Source organism: Electrona antarctica (genome assembly GCF_951216825.1).
Source record: "Electrona antarctica genome assembly, chromosome: 13".
NCBI classification, from domain to species: Eukaryota; Metazoa; Chordata; class Actinopteri; order Myctophiformes; family Myctophidae; genus Electrona; species Electrona antarctica.
In genome coordinates, this window is record NC_136794.1 from 6,109,315 (window position 1) to 6,125,417 (window position 16,103).

Genomic DNA, 16,103 nt, shown 5'->3' on the forward strand with positions numbered 1-16,103 from the left:
TACAGGCAAAGTAAAAGTATCAGGTCAATACAGTATTGGGGTAAGGCATTTCATATTGTAACAATATACTATATAGCCATACTGTAGATATAAAGGTATGTGTTCACTTTGATGCATATTGCTATGGATACGGTTTGGTTCTTTTCCCCCCGCCTAAAACAGTTCAAAGAGTGTTTTCAATGATTAATTGGTTCAGAAGTTAATCTACAAGTTCGGAACTTGAACCAACAAAATGGCCGCCAGTTCCCTGAAAGCACCAACTGGTTCCAAGTTATTTTGGTGGAAAAGGGGCCCAGGGTGTAGTTTCTCTCACCGTGCTGTCCTTTGGGGCCCGCGGGGCCAGGTTGTCCAGGGCCAGCCAGAACTTCACACTGAACACAGGTGTCTCCAGTGTCACCTTTTGCAGAAAAACATGTAAATATATGTTTTTGATCTAACTAGCTATCATTTTCAGCAGTCATTTTGCATAATAATGCCATACAGTATATGGTACCGGTTTTATTGATCCACGCTTACCTTTTTGTCCCAACTCTCCTCGTAATCCTTGAGACCCCGGGGGACCGGGGTTTCCTTTCGCAATGTTACATTGAAGGGGTGCAACTGTGTGGAGGTGACACACAACACGCACACAGGCACACACACGCACACACGGCACGCACACACAAACATTCAAAGTTTATATTTCCATATATTTTTAAATAAACTATGATGAACAACTTGGCAAAATGACTGGCACAGTCAGAGCGCTTGCCATTTTTCTCTAAAATACTCTATTATATAAGAGCAAAAATGGCTACCATGTGACTTGTGGTCAGTGAGGAGGTGTACCTGCGGTTCCTGGGGGTCCAGGGGGTCCAGTCTGTCCGTGTTGTCCAGGAGGTCCAGCCAGTGACTCTCCGTCCAGACCCCGGTCACCACTGTGACCCACACTGCCCTTCTGACCCACCTCTCCACGAGGGCCTTCAACGTGCTTGCCTGGAAGAGAGGAAAACTGTCCATTTCTGTTCTCTGTGCGTGTTTGTTTCATGCTTATAGAGGCCATTTCATTTAGGCAGCCTCGAGGCATATTTAGGCATCGAGGCATGTTGGTTGCAGTTAAAAAAAGACAATTAATAATAATAATAATGATGATAATGATAATAAAACAGTACCTGGTGGGCCTGCATCACCTTGAGGTCCAGGGTAACCTGTTGTAAAAGAGAAAAAAAATATCATGTCAAATAATAATCTAGATTAGAACATACCTGTAGATAGAGAACAAATTAGTTTCCCCGCCCCTGGGTGAGGGGAGTGATAAAAGGACTGAGGGAGGGATAACAGTGTTTTCTCAGCTAATCTCGCAAACCACTGGACTGATCATCAGATTTATTCTGCAGGCGGTGTTCAAGTAAGTCCCGCCGTTGAGTCCCGGCGCCCGTCGCGACATGAGGAGATAGTGTTGGAACGACGCGTAGAGGTTAGGTCTGTGACGTCACTGACGTGTGAGTGCAGTGGGTAGAATGGCGGGTTAGGCATGACGTAGCTATTGACTTTGGGTTCTTAATTAACTGTATGTGCACTCAAATAAATCACTTGTATATAAGGGGATTAACAACGATAAGTAGGAAGAAAATTAAGGGAAATTAAGGGACCCATAAAAATGTGTCCACGACCCACTAATGGGTCCCGGCCCAGTGTTTGTGCACTACAGTAATATTGATCCCATGATGAATGCTGTAATGATTTGCATCCCATGCAGGTCTTACTGTACCTGTCTCTCCTTGTAAACCTGTGAGACCAGGAGGTCCGGGGGGCCCAGGTGCACCGTCGCCCTGAAATCACAGAGATGAAAGGAAGATTATGTCAAGCCTCATTTTATAACCACATGAACACGTCATTATTATGGGGCAAACACCTGGCGAAAATGGCAGATCTATCTAGAAGCTCACACATCACTTCGGAGCTCAGTTGGCCATTTTTCAGCACTACAAAATTGTCTGCACTCGCCACAGGTCTGTAAGTTCTAATTCTATTTCAAAATAATAACAATTTGAGGCCCGCAAACTGCCACTTGCGGGTTCCAGAGGTCCAAATGGACTCTTAAATAAAAGCTCTGGAACCCACAAGGGACAGTGTGCGGGGCCTCCCTCCTTCTCCTAAATGTCTACTGCATTGTTGCCAATGCACCTGCTGAAAATTAAGCTGGGTGTGCGGAAGTCTTCTCTTTATAGAGATCATGACAATTCAATGATCTCTGACTGTTGTAGACTGTAGTCTAGTCTACAACTACATGTCATGTTCCTCTCTATTTTGCTGAACAGAAATATAGTGCCATCTGCTGGTAGTTTCTAGAATTGCTGCCTAAGTTAAGGTACCAAGTCCAATAAGCTCTATTAAAAATCAGAATGAAGGAACATTGAGAGAGAGAGAGAGAGAGAGAGAGAGAGAGAGAGAGAGAGAGAGAGAGAGAGAGAGAGAGAGAGAGAGAGAGAGAGAGAGAGAGAGAGAGAGACAGACAGACAGACAGACAGACAGACAGACAGACAGACAGACAGACAGACAGACAGACAGACAGACAGACAGACAGACAGACAGACAGACAGACAGACAGACAGACAGACAGACAGACAGACAGACAGACAGACAGACAGACAGACAGACAGACAGACAGACTTCATGTGAAAAGAGTACTCACGTATCCTGGTGGTCCTGCGTCTCCTTTCTCACCCTGAAATGAAATGTTGGAGATTCATTCCTCAAGCATTAATAATGTTAACACCACCAGGACATTTCATACTAAAGTAAGTATAATCAAGATATGAATACAATCAAACAACCAGGCATAATGTTGCTATTTCTTTAGTGAATTAATAGTAGTTACCGGCAGGCCGAGGTATCCTGAAACCCCAGAGAAGCCTCTTTCTCCCTGGAGGAATAGAATACATACATCATGTACATGAGGGCTGCACACTTAGTGGTGTAACAAACATCACACATACCAGATACAATGTTTACATTATCATAATTACCTTCAGCCCATCTTCTGCATCCTTGCCGGGTTTGCCCTGAAATCAGTGAAACGATAATGTAAGTAACCCTGTTAATCGTAGTGTCGTCGCGGCTGTCTCAAAATTAGTTTAATTTAATTTCACAAGTATACTCTGAATTTCATATATAAATATTGCACATATTTTATTTGATACATTAACATTTTATCAAATTAAATTTGTCCAAGAGTGGGGCCTCAAAACAAATCCTTTACAAATCCTTTACCACTCCTATATATAAATATATAGTCCAAACACCCTTTTGCAATTTCCAACATCACAAGAGTAATAAGGATGAAGCACTCACTCTTGGTCCGGGGGGGCCTGATTCACCTTTAATCCCAAATAGATGTGGGATGCAAAGACCCTGCAAGGAAAAATCAGGCACTCAGACACTGGCATGTAAAGAACGTTTTGTAATTTCCAAAAACTTCAATAGATTAGTAAACTAAATACATACTTTGTCTCCTTTTTCTCCATCAAGTCCTCTGTCTCCCTGTAAAGAAAATACACGTTATATACGTTATATAATGTAAATATTATATATATATATAAAATGTAAAACTACTGAGATGTTGCGAATAAATCATTGGAAATACTCAAGTAAAGTAAAAGTAGCTCAAAATTGTAATTAAGTACAGCGCTTGAGTAAAGGTACTACACACACGAGTGGTTTTCAACCCTTATTCTGCATTTGAGCCACGGACCACCATTTGATGACATTAAGCCTCGTCTCTCAGACCCAAACATAAAGAATATTTTGTTGTCATTGGATTGGTGATTGGATAGAGATTATGTCTACAATTCCATGCTTTTGGCAAATAATGCTGACCAAAATAACAATCACATTCTCTAATTGTGCAGACTTCTTGTAAATTAAGTAATGCAGCTGTTTGAACAATAAGTTAACTCTTGAAAAAATGTAACCAGATAGACCCGTACGGTTTCATTTTACTCTCTCAAGAGTTAAAGATCTATAAGGGTCCATTTGGTTACCAACTCTCCTTCATTTCACTGGTTGAAAGCCACTGATATACACCAGCCACTGAATCCGAGAAGAATGAAGTGATGAATTACAAAATCTATCTGCAACAAGATCCAAGATGGCGCCACGTACGGCAATTTCGTCTAGTGCTCCTCTGTGTTGTATATATGGAACATAACATACCGTGGTTAACCCTTGAGGCTGTACCTTTGGTCCAGGAGAGTAGTGCGTGATGCCTCCTCCTGTGACGCCTCTGTCGTCCACTTCACGGGTCCCAGGAGGACCAGGGGGGCCCCGGATTCCTCGGTCACCCTTTGAGAAGCAGAGGAGGACCACCATTCAAATAATGCAACAAGCATGAAGTCCAATACTCTTACTTCGTAAATAATAGCAGACCTAGTGTCATGATGACTCATGAGCAACTTAGGCAATATAATAAATATGAGAAAATAGCACGAGGGGGTTCTCAGTGTTTTTGAAGCACTGACGTCATAATAATCTGCTAACGAACAGCAAAGAAAAAAACACACCCGTGTGAACTGAGTGGTGCAACTCCCCCCCCCCCCCCCCCTCTCTCTCATTAGCAGGCAACAGTGCAGCACTATCTCTCTCTCTGTTTCTGGCACAACAGCGCCACTTTTGCCCCTACTGGTACTCATAGTCACACACATTAACACACGGTTAACACGGACATTGCTGTTCCTTGGAGTGGTTGCACCACTCAAAAATACAAGGAAGAGGGAGAAAATAGTTATAAAATAAAGATATTCTTTACCTAAATTTAGGTATTCTGGTTTAGGCACTGCACAGTAGAAATTAACATACCCACTACCCACATAATGTCAGTTGTTATAAAAGAAGATAGAAAAATCTTCTGTTTATTCATTGTATTAATATTTTGTATAATTATGTAGTTGTAGCTCTGAAATCCAGTATGTTGTGTGCACCACTAACAAATGTTAGTTTGAGTGTTTGAGCCTCTCACCTTCTCTCCTTTTGCACTCTGGAAGGCCAAACGGTCACCCTACAAGGATAGAGAAGCAAAACATCTTGGTGTTTACAGCATTATACTATTAATTAGACTATAACAGGGGTTCTCAAACTTTTCCATGTCAAGGACTGACTCCCAAATAGCCATAGCCTCTGTGGCACACCTATTGTGAAATTTCTAGAAATATTGAAAATAAGACAATGTATAAGCTCACAGCGCATGTCAATGTGTTGTGAGCTTGTAGATTACCAATATTTTGCGACTGTGGACATTCTTTTAAAAGTGGGTTAACTCTTATCAGCTGAAATAAACTGCTTATTGAAATAAACCTCTTCTCCCACTCTCTTTCACTGCCACATATTAACAAATTAATTAATTCGCCCATGCCGGTCTTATTTTCACTATTTATAACGTTTTTGACGATAACGACATAACAGAAATACAATGCCAGGGGCTTAAAGGGGCACAGTGATATTAGAAAATGATTTTTTTTTAAAATTCAAATGAAATTGTTTATATTTATTTATTTTATGATTTTCGTTCTTTTTAATTTATTTTCCACTTCTTTCCGAGTGGCTCCTCCCTGGCGCCACCTGCTGGCTCCCTTGGGAGGCCACGGCTCCCACGCTTTGAAAACACGTGAACTACTGATGTCTGTATCGATGTCTTACCTTCTCTCCTTGAGGTCCAGCTTGTCCAGGTTCACCCTGTGGAGTACAATTCACTGGTGAGTGAAATACAACGAATACAATTACTCTAGCTAATCACCCATTTAGACCTGAGGACGATTCTACAAATGTCTTCTAAATCCTTACAGTTTTCTGAAAAACCTATGTTTCTACGTCAGTGGTTCTCAAACTATTTCATTTCAAGGACCCCCAAAAATATATGTAATTGGCCGCCGAACCCCATCTGAAAATAGCAAAGATTTGAGTTAAAAACGTTCGATCTGAAAGAATATATAAGATTTGCACCACATTTTCACGATTTTTCAAAAATAGCAGACCTACAAGCTCGTAGCGCGCTATGAGCTTGTAGATCTGCTATTTTTCAATAGCTAAAGTACAACATAATGCTTAAAACACCAAAAGGGGTTCCCGCCCAGAATGGGATAAACCTCCGTAATAACACCATTCATGCAAAATAGCGACTTAACAATGGCTTTTTTTTTCATGAATTAGCAGACCATCCGATCAGAGTAACGATAACTCACTCTGGGTCCTTCATAGCCGCGCAGTCCTGCCTGACCGATGGGTCCAGTTGGTCCGCTTGGTCCCTGAAGAGAGTAGATGTGGAGAAAGGTATAAGGACTTTGATGACACAAGAATTAATTACCGTTATAGGAATGCTCAGTACTGTATATGGTCCTAGCGCGCACGCACACGCACACACACACACACACACACACACACACACACACACACACACACACACACACACACACACACACACACTAACACACGCACCACACACACACACACACACACACGTACTGGTAGTCCTGGTGTGCCGGGCAATCCTCTGTCTCCTTTCAAAGGGATAATTCCCATGACACCACCAGGGTCGCCCTGGAAGACACAATAGCAAAACAGAGCATGTAAACAAGAGGTAAGACTGATAAGATAACACATGTATTCTTTGGGGAGATGTTATAGACTAGAGCATTGTGGCGTCCAACTAACCTTCATTCCATGGATTCCAGGTATACCCTTGTGGAGAGAAGATAACAGTCAGTACAGGAGTATATAGATAGTCTATGAAGAAGTACTCCCATTTGTTTTTACTTAAGTAAAAGTAGCAATACCACAATGTATAAATACTCAGAAGTGTTGTATAATATATTTAAAAAAATGAATAAAAGTTTTTAAAAAATTATAATAATTTAAAAAAAATAACGTATTGGCATCAAAATATGCTTTACCAAAGTAAAACATAAACTTTTAACTAAAAGATAAAACTTCAGTCAAACGTGTTCAAAAATAGTATAACAAAGATCTTAAGTAATGAATGCATATTATATTCTAAATGTGGTGCATGGTGGAGGTGAGGGTGGTAATATGATGACTTACAGGAGGTCCCTGTAGGCCTGGGAAACCAGGGCCACCGTCCCGGCCTCTTTCTCCCTGGAGCACACAGAGAACAGTATCAGTATGGAAGGACTGACAGGCTAAACCATCTAGTCCATGCATGGTCAGGGGCTCACCTTCACAGGTTAATATCACAATACTGATATATCATTGATTTCAGCTAATTACTAGTAATACAATGTTATTGTCTTTTGTTATGTCCAATGTATTTGTATTTAGTTCATAAAGTCAACATAACTATAATTAAATGCATTTGAAATTAAATAAAAAAGGTTACTTTTCAAGATTCCAATTCAAAAATAGCAAAAAAATGATTCAGGATTTCAATTCAAATATACGACAGTAATATGCAATGTGGCCGTCTGGAGTGAGTGTGGAAATATAGTGGCTCTCTCCATCGTCAAAGTTGCCCACCCCTGATCTAGTCTGTGAAATAGTAGTTCTCGCGAGCCAGGCTGTTGCCTCCCACAATTTGCATCATGCCAACGGCACAAGCTTGAGAATCTGCTTACTTTTGTCCCGTTGCATCCTGGGATACCCGATCCGCCGGGAGGGCCATCATTTCCATTGATACCCTTTGAGAAAGAGATAGAAGACAGACACAAACACACACATGCACACGCACACACACACACACACACACACACACGCACGCACACACACACACAATAATTATGAGGACATCGCCTTGTAGCAGGATGAGAGATTTAGGGGCAGAAAACACGAGTGTAAATGTAATTTTCTGGATTAAATGACCGCCGCGCAGAACCTACCGGTAGTCCTGGATTTCCTGGGAAGCCCGGCAAGCCTGGAGGTCCCTGTGGCACATCAAAAACACATCTGCGTTACTGTGACATCATGACAACACACTGATATAAGGGCATACAGTAATCCTTGAAACAGGAGTCACACCAAAGACAATGATGCCAAAATGGCTTTGTGGTCAGTGGTGCCCAAGCCTTTCTGCACCAGGGCCCACCCACCTGACCACTTAACAGCGCTCAGGTAGGTGGGCTGCGTGCATTTTCACGAATGTCGAATGTGTTCCAGTTTGGAATGGAAGTATAAGTTCTTATTTATCAGTATCACAATGAAAACACATTAAGATATTATGAAAAAAAAGACTTCCTAAATATATTTTTTGTAATATTAAGTTTTATTATGAATAAAATATTACTGTTTTGCCAATCATTTTGGGGCCCACTTGTAATATCCCGAGTGCACAAACGGACCCGTAGGGGTGTTGTCGTGTACAGACAGAAGTACAGAGTGGCCGTTCATTGTGCTGGTGTGGTCAGACGAGGTCAGATACTTACACGTGTTCCTTTCAGTCCATGGGACCCGTGCTCACCTAGGTCTCCCTACAGAGATACACATGGTTATTATTAGTATTATTATTATTATTCAATTCAATTCTGCTACAATTCTGTTTAAATGAGCTCAGATTTACCTTGAGAATTTTAAGGTAAGATTAAAATGCCAACATGAAATCACTTAAAAGTCCACCTGTAACCAACAACAATCATGTTTGCTGGTGATCATTGGGTTGTGTGTGTTTGTATTGCCTTGTTATAATGTTTACAGAATTAGTGTGCCTAAAAGAGATCGAGTCACATATGTTGACATATCCACTAATCCAATAATTACACCAACATTCTCGTTATTTTCTTTAATTAAACCAAAGCATGACTGCTCTGTGAGTACAAGGCCATTGACGGCCACATTATTATTGCGTCATCAATATCTGTGAAAATAATCTGGATTATTTTGAGACCGGAGATGGAGAATGAGATAGACTGTCTGTCTGCCTGTGTCTGAAGAGTGCAAACTGATGGGGGTTGCCATCTATCTATAAATGCACCACGTCTCTTTGTATTGATGAATGTCCATGTGATACTCAATTACTCATCAATGCTTCATGTACAACTCACTCAATTGGCTGCAGCCTAAAGCAATTAAGACGGCAATTACACTGGTTTCTCTTCATTTATAAATGCATTTACTTACTGCTTACTTGAAGCAGTACCTGACTCAGTCTACCTCATCATATCCACTAAGACATCTATAATACCCTTACTTTAAAATCCCCAAAATCTCCAATGTGGTTGGACGGAGGATAGGAGGTCCTTCTGCTACAAAGCCCCATTTGATTGGAACAATCTCCCTCTATCTCTTAGATCCATCTCATCATCCAGTAGCTTCAGGGCCTCCTTATATTCACATCTAGACTTAACTTGTCTATGCTTCTAACTACCTTCTAACAACCTGCCTGTATTTGCACTGTGCCCTTCTTTATCCATTGTGTAACAGCTGATGATGTGGTGGTTGGTGGGGTAGGTGGAGCAAGCTATTTGGTGTATATATGTATGTATTTGTATATCCGTTTGTATCTGTGTACTGTATGTTTTTCCCAGCCTCTGCCTCGGCCAAATTGAAGGCCGGGCACTGCACTCCCTGTGTGGTTGTGGAACACGTATGTCAAATTTGAAGTCGGTGGGGTGAACGGTTCTCGAGTTACGTGGATTACAGACGTACACACAGTGACGTGGTGCATATACAGTAGATAGTGTTTGTTTGACTTTGTTTAAAGAGTAGATAATGCACAGAAGACACACTAATCTAAAGACGTGTTTTATGTCATTCTGTGTCAAGTATGTTGCATTTCATTATGTATTGCACACACAAAGTCACACACCAACTCTTGTGTTGCAGGGTCCTTCTACTGTTACTCACCTTGGGGCCAAGTGGCCCTGGAGGGCCTTCATTTCCCTGCATCCCTGGGAATCCCATGTTTCCTTGGATACCAGGAAAGCCACGTTCACCCTAAAAAAACAAAATAATATTGACTATTGACTCAAAATTGTATAATGTTTTTTTAAACAGTTGTGAAATACCGTTTCTAGCAAGACATTATTCATGCCTTGATCTCCTTACCCCCCCCCCCCCCCCACACACACACACACACACACACACTTTTTTACTTGTAGAACTGTGAAGCGACAATAAAACCTGATTTTGAAATGGCCCTCACTAAGAAAAGGATTATGCTCTTGTTATTACGTCTTTGTACCACTAGATGGCCTCATAACCCTTTCGATGGCCTGCTTCGTCTGACCAGTGACCAATAATCTACAAACCACCAGTGGTGGGAAGTAATTAAGTACATTTACTTACTGTACTTAAGTACAATTTTGAGGTATTTGTACTTTACTTGAGTATGTCAGATTTTCAGTACTTTTACTTCTACTCCACTACATTTCAGAGGCAAATATTGTACTTTTACTCCACTGCATTAATTTGAAAACTTTAGTTACTAGTTACTTTGTAGATTTGGATTTTCGCATTGTGAGCTTGTAGATCTGCTATTTTCAAAAAAGATCTTTATACATTTGAAAACTTGACATGGGACATTCTGCAATGAACTTTTTACTTTTGGTTTTTAATTTAATTTTAAGTAGATTTTGATACCAATAATTCTGTACTTTTACCCAAGTACATTTTGAACTCTTGAACTTTTACCTGGAACGGTCGTGCACCTATATTGCAGTATTTACACTTTTACTTAAGTAAAACATTTGAGTACTTTTCTCACCACTGCTACAAACCACGATGATGAGGGAATGATGAGGACGAAGGAAGGATTTTCATTCTCTGACCAGTGTTTCTGCCTCAGAGCAGTGATGGGCAACACTATGTGATTTTCATTCATTTCATATATGTGGATATATGCACATATGTGGATATAGGAAATATATGTCTCTATACAGCTTATGCGACATATATGCAGGCGGCCAATTTTGAATAATATGTCACATATATGTTGCACATATAAAAATATATGTTCATATATTTCATTTCCACGTGGGGGGGGTGCGTCAGCTAGGAGGTAACATGGGTGCATGTCCAAAAAAGTTTGGGAAACGCTGCAGTAGCAGATCTACAAGCTCACAATATGTCATCTGACAAAGAGAGTCAACCATAGGTGCTCGATGGAGGTGCAATAAAAGCAGTGGTGGAAAGTAACTAAGTACTTTTACTTAAGTACTGTACTTAAGTACACTTTTGAGGTATTTGTACTTTACTTGAGTATTTCCAATTTCCAGTACTTTTACTTCTACTCCACGACATCTCAGAGCCAAAATTTGTAATTTTACTTCACTACAATTATTTGAAAACTTTAGTTACTAGTTACTTTGGAGATTTTAATGTTGATTAGAAAACATACATTAACCACTTCAACCCTATACATTTTGGCCATTTGAAAATAGCCGACCTACAAGCTCACAATTGTGAGCTTGTAGATCTGCTATAGATTTTGTACACATTTTGAACGTGTGAAGTGGGACATTCTGCAATATGATTACTTCTACTTTTAGTACTTTAAGTACATTTTGATGCCGATACTTTTGTATTTTTTCAATTCCATACTTTTACTTGTAACGAAGTACCGGTAGTTCTAAATTGCAGTATTGGTACTTTTACTTAAGTAAAACAATTGACTACTTTTTCCAAAAAAAATCACACCCGTGTGAACTGAGTGGTGCAACTCCCCTCTCCCCCTGCCCCTCTCTCTCTCTCTCTCTCATTAGCAGGCAACTATCTCTCTCTCTCTGTTTCTGGCACAACAGCGCCACTTTTGCCCCTACTGGTACTCTAAACATAGTCACATAGTCCCATAGTCCCATAGTGACATTGCTGTTCCTAGGAGTGGTTGCACCACTCAAAAATAAAGTGGACTGGTGCTACAAAGATCCGTGGGACTGGAATACTAGAAAAGAAAAGGCGGCGATCCGAGCACTCAAAAAAGTAAAAAAAAAATGAGGAGAGGGTGGATACAAATCAAGGTACTATATTTAGAAAAGTTAAAAACAGCCAACATGTTTTTCGACTCACAGGAGTCTTCATCAGGGCAGGTCACAATATGTCATGTTGTTGCGACGCGAGAGATTTAGTGTAGACGGAAAAAAGGAGAGGACCAAGTATAGACCAGACAGACCCATAGAGAGAGAGAGAGAGTTGCGTCACGCTTTGATCTCGCCACAAAGCAGGATGTTGCCTCCTGTAGTTCCAAACATCGGAAACTTCCTCATTGAGATGGAAAGAGAACTTCCGCATTCCACTCTTACAATGGGAGTCTATGCTATAGTGACGTAACTGTCTCGCTCTCTATGGGATCTGCCTGAGGGTAAACTAAGAGTTTAAGTGGATAATGGTGTGCAGTTCTATAGTGTATTTATTTTGTTTTTGGCTTTTCTGCCTTTATTGATAGATAAAAGTGGAGATGGACAGGAAAGAGGGATGGAGGGAGAGAAGGGGAGAGACATGCAGCAAAGGTCGTCATGAACGGGACTCCAACACGCGACACGCTGCCAGGCCAGAGCCCACACGTGTTTGTTTTTAACTATGTAATGACAGAATTACATTGTATTATGTTTTAAGTATTTGATTGTATGAGTGTTTGGACCCCAGGAAGAGTAGTCTTCACTGTAGTGAGGACTAATAATAAACAATAACAATAACACACGTGGCATGCGCCCCGGACCACCAAGCCAGCGGGTCTACCCTATAGTGTATTTTTTATCCAAAGCGCTTTATAATATGCATATACATTCATCCACTCACACACTGACGGTGTATAGGCAAACAAGCAAGGAGCAGTTTGGGGTTCAGTGTCTTGCTCAAAGGCCTCACTCAGACCTTTACTGCATTGCTGTATGCTTGTTGGATGAATGTTGTGTGGTGTCATGGCCGCCCCAATGCATTTCCAATGGAAGTCACATGGTTTGTAGTCCACATTTTGGACTACAAGCTGTTGTATGGCTTTCGGCTGTGTTTCGACTGCGCCCCTCCCCCTCATACACAAATGTTGTGTCAAACCATGTGACTCCCATTGGAAATGCATTGGGGCGGCCATGACACTACACAACATTCATCCAACAAGCATACAGCAATGCAGTAAAGGTCTGAGTGAGGCCAAAGAGACACGTTCAAGGAAGAGGAACCGCTGGGGCTATAGAACCTTCCGGTTCCCAAACGGGACGCTCTACCTCCTGAGCCACTGCTGCCCTTAACCCATTTAGACCTGACGTCGGAATTCTACAAACGTCCTCTAAATCATGACAGTTTTCTTGAAAAACCCATGTTTCTATGTCAGTCGTTCTCATACATTTTCATGTCTCCCAAGGACTCCCAAAAATATATGTATTTGGCCACCGACCCCCATCTGAAAATGTGTTATTCCAGGGACACCCCCCCAGAAGCAAAGCTTTGAGTTATATATTCAAAGATGTGCGCCACATTTTCACGATTTTTCAAAAATAGCAGACCTACAAGCTCGTAGCGCGGCACTCGGTGCCGCGCTATGAGCTTGTAGATCTGCTATTTTTCAATGATTCAAACACCAAAAGGGGTTCCCGCCCAAAATGGGTTAAGGCAGTTGATGATGTCCTCAGTGAAGAGACGTGTAGGGGAATTCAGCTGAGTTGTTAATAGAGTCTTCAACACCTCTCAACACTCAGCAGTGTGTTGAAACCACTAGTGGCTTAATTGGCCAGGGTTTCGTGAGCCAAATGCTTGGCATCTAGCGCTGCAGCAAAGCACTGTTATGACAATAATATATATAAGTATGTACAGTTTACTGTACATACACCGCAAGAGCAGCAGTTAAAACTGTAGTGTTTAGTTCTTGCCAATTGCCTACAGTATGGCTTATTATGTACCGCTGAGCAATATTTTTTTATTTTACAGTTGTCTAAAAATGTACCTATTGGCAAATTCAACACAACAGCAAATCAAAGTTATGTGTAAAGCTCACAGACGATTCCCTGACCATGCAGTCAGTCGATCTGCTGCCTCTACATGTGTGAGTCAGAGCTAGCTTTATAGCATCCAGTGGGAGCGATCGAGGCCTTCAGACAGAGTTCTGACCAGCTGTTGCGTGTGTGTGTGTGTGTGTGTGTGTGTGTGTGTGTGTGTGTGTGTGTGTGTGTGTGTGTGTGTGAACGCAGTCTAAGATCTGCCTGATCCTCATTCCCATCCTGAACCCCAGTGCTCCATAGCCGGACGGGACGGGACGGCGCTCCGTCCAGCCGAGCTTAGCTCCATTAGCCGGGGACATTCCAGGCAGCCTGCTTAGCATACAGACATGACATGACACTGCGGTCTGTTCTGGGCCTCACGCTGGGCCACGGGCGCCGCCTTGACGGGAAAGATTCTGGTATCTCACCCAACGTTGTGGCTGACCGAGTAGAAGAAGAAGGCTATTGGGTTGTTAAGAATAACGAATGGTGGGAAATATAGGAAGATGATAAGGATGTTCTTCTTACCCTTGTTCCTTTAACTGCGCTGCAGTCACACTTTCCGCACGAAGCTCCGCATCCTCCCCCCTGTAGAGACAGACAGACAGACAGACAGACAGGTTGAGTTCTAGTTCCTTCAATGAAGCAATAATGTTCAGTATAAATATACAGGCCAACAGAAAGCATTTAGTCAGAACTACAGTATATGTGACCAAATTTGACTGAGGGACTGCCATTGGATTTTCTTGAAAGCAGGGAATCATAGCTTCAAATTGACATATTGGTTGTTCAGTTTGACCCACCAGTTTTGGAGATATGGCTTATAGAGTAATGTCCTGCAGAAAACAGCGAGTTGAGAAAACAGGCTTGAAAGGTTCACTTCTGTGCTCAGTCAAATCTGGTCACATACTGTATGTATATCCACTGAAGGAAGCCAGTGCATGTGACATCCAACATTCTTCTTTTTTTTGTCGACAACGGTTATAAAGCATGACTCCACTTGGACACAAAAACCTCAGAGGTCATGTCTCACATCATCTGCGGGTGCGAGTGCAAATATAATAGGCATAGTGGGGCTATAGTCGCAGGTTGACATGTGTCACATCGCGTACGACGTCTTCCTACTGTTATAGCGTGTCCATATCCTAGACTCCTGACCCTGTCCGATGGATCATGACACACTGTAACACGCTGACAGACTAAAAACCCACTGTGCTGCAGAAGACATCAGGGGATGAGATTATATCTATGGGAAGCATTCGACGCGCCAAAAGGCAGGATGTCGACCTCCTGGAGTCTCCCTGCTGATCCATTCCACACGCATGCAACATGCGACATTTTCTAAACACTTTTCCACACTTTATTATGCACTCGGAATCTGGCGTCAGCGTAGGAGCTGGCCGTGATCTCTATGCTCCATATCCATTTCTATAAGATATTTTGTTATTGTCTTTATTGATAGTATACAGTAACTAGGGCATTACGCGACTAGTCGACTATTCAACTAGTCAACTAGTAAATCCACTAATCGACCTTGTTGGTACTAGTTGACTAGTTCATAAGAAAAAGGAAAAACAACGTTTTTTGTTCCACGATTTTGTAGGCCTCAAGATCACGTAGAAACACGCAGAAAAGGTCGTCAGGGATTGGGATTCGAACCCGCGACATGATTGCATTGGTTGCATTGGAGCCTAAGTGCCCAGACCGCTGAGAGACTCTTGTAAAAGAGACTCTTGAGTCTCTCTCTTGTAAAAGAGATTCAGTCTCAGTGTGTTTTTACTGGTTAAATAAAGGTTACAAAACACACGCTATAACGCTTTTTTCCGTGCTCGACACAGACAGACACAGAGACAGACCCAGCCAGCCAGGGACACACAGTGCTGTGCATTGGAGTGGATGCAACATTAAAAAAAAAGGCCAGCGGTCCAGGCCTATATGCTCCATATCCACTACAGAAACACTGGAGAAAATTGGTTCACTAATCTCAAAATGACGAGGTTACCGATTAGCCTTGTGCTAATTAGCTTTTAACTAGGTATGGCAGCAGGATATCCTGCCTTACAGCTGGACTCTTTTCTTATTTTTTCTCTTCTCCTCTCATCCGCCATTTATCTCCAGAGGCCAGAGAGTCTAAGAATTGTCAAGTTGCGACAGCCTTGGCTCTCTCTCCTCCATTCCTCCCTTCATTGGCCAGCAGCTGTTGCTCAACTCACGTGC

At 41.8% G+C, this 16,103-nt stretch overlaps 1 protein-coding gene across 1 annotated transcript in view; it reads right to left on the reverse strand.

Moving 5' to 3' along the window:
* The window catches only part of col4a1 (collagen, type IV, alpha 1), a 68,706-nt gene that overhangs the window by 22,322 nt on the left and 30,281 nt on the right, over window positions 1-16,103 (reverse strand). Inside the window, exons 2-23 of the mRNA XM_079518748.1 lie at window positions 14,415-14,474; window positions 9,823-9,912; window positions 8,406-8,450; window positions 7,863-7,907; window positions 7,602-7,664; window positions 7,072-7,125; window positions 6,685-6,711; window positions 6,496-6,570; window positions 6,216-6,278; window positions 5,674-5,709; window positions 4,997-5,035; window positions 4,219-4,323; window positions 3,487-3,522; window positions 3,334-3,393; window positions 3,009-3,044; window positions 2,861-2,905; window positions 2,675-2,707; window positions 1,751-1,811; window positions 1,152-1,187; window positions 829-975; window positions 517-600; window positions 314-397 (exon numbers count right to left, since the gene is read on the reverse strand). Of these exons, the coding sequence (XP_079374874.1) occupies window positions 314-397; window positions 517-600; window positions 829-975; window positions 1,152-1,187; window positions 1,751-1,811; window positions 2,675-2,707; window positions 2,861-2,905; window positions 3,009-3,044; window positions 3,334-3,393; window positions 3,487-3,522; window positions 4,219-4,323; window positions 4,997-5,035; window positions 5,674-5,709; window positions 6,216-6,278; window positions 6,496-6,570; window positions 6,685-6,711; window positions 7,072-7,125; window positions 7,602-7,664; window positions 7,863-7,907; window positions 8,406-8,450; window positions 9,823-9,912; window positions 14,415-14,474 (1,324 nt within the window). The remainder of the gene's footprint in view (window positions 1-313; window positions 398-516; window positions 601-828; window positions 976-1,151; window positions 1,188-1,750; window positions 1,812-2,674; window positions 2,708-2,860; window positions 2,906-3,008; window positions 3,045-3,333; window positions 3,394-3,486; window positions 3,523-4,218; window positions 4,324-4,996; window positions 5,036-5,673; window positions 5,710-6,215; window positions 6,279-6,495; window positions 6,571-6,684; window positions 6,712-7,071; window positions 7,126-7,601; window positions 7,665-7,862; window positions 7,908-8,405; window positions 8,451-9,822; window positions 9,913-14,414; window positions 14,475-16,103) is intronic.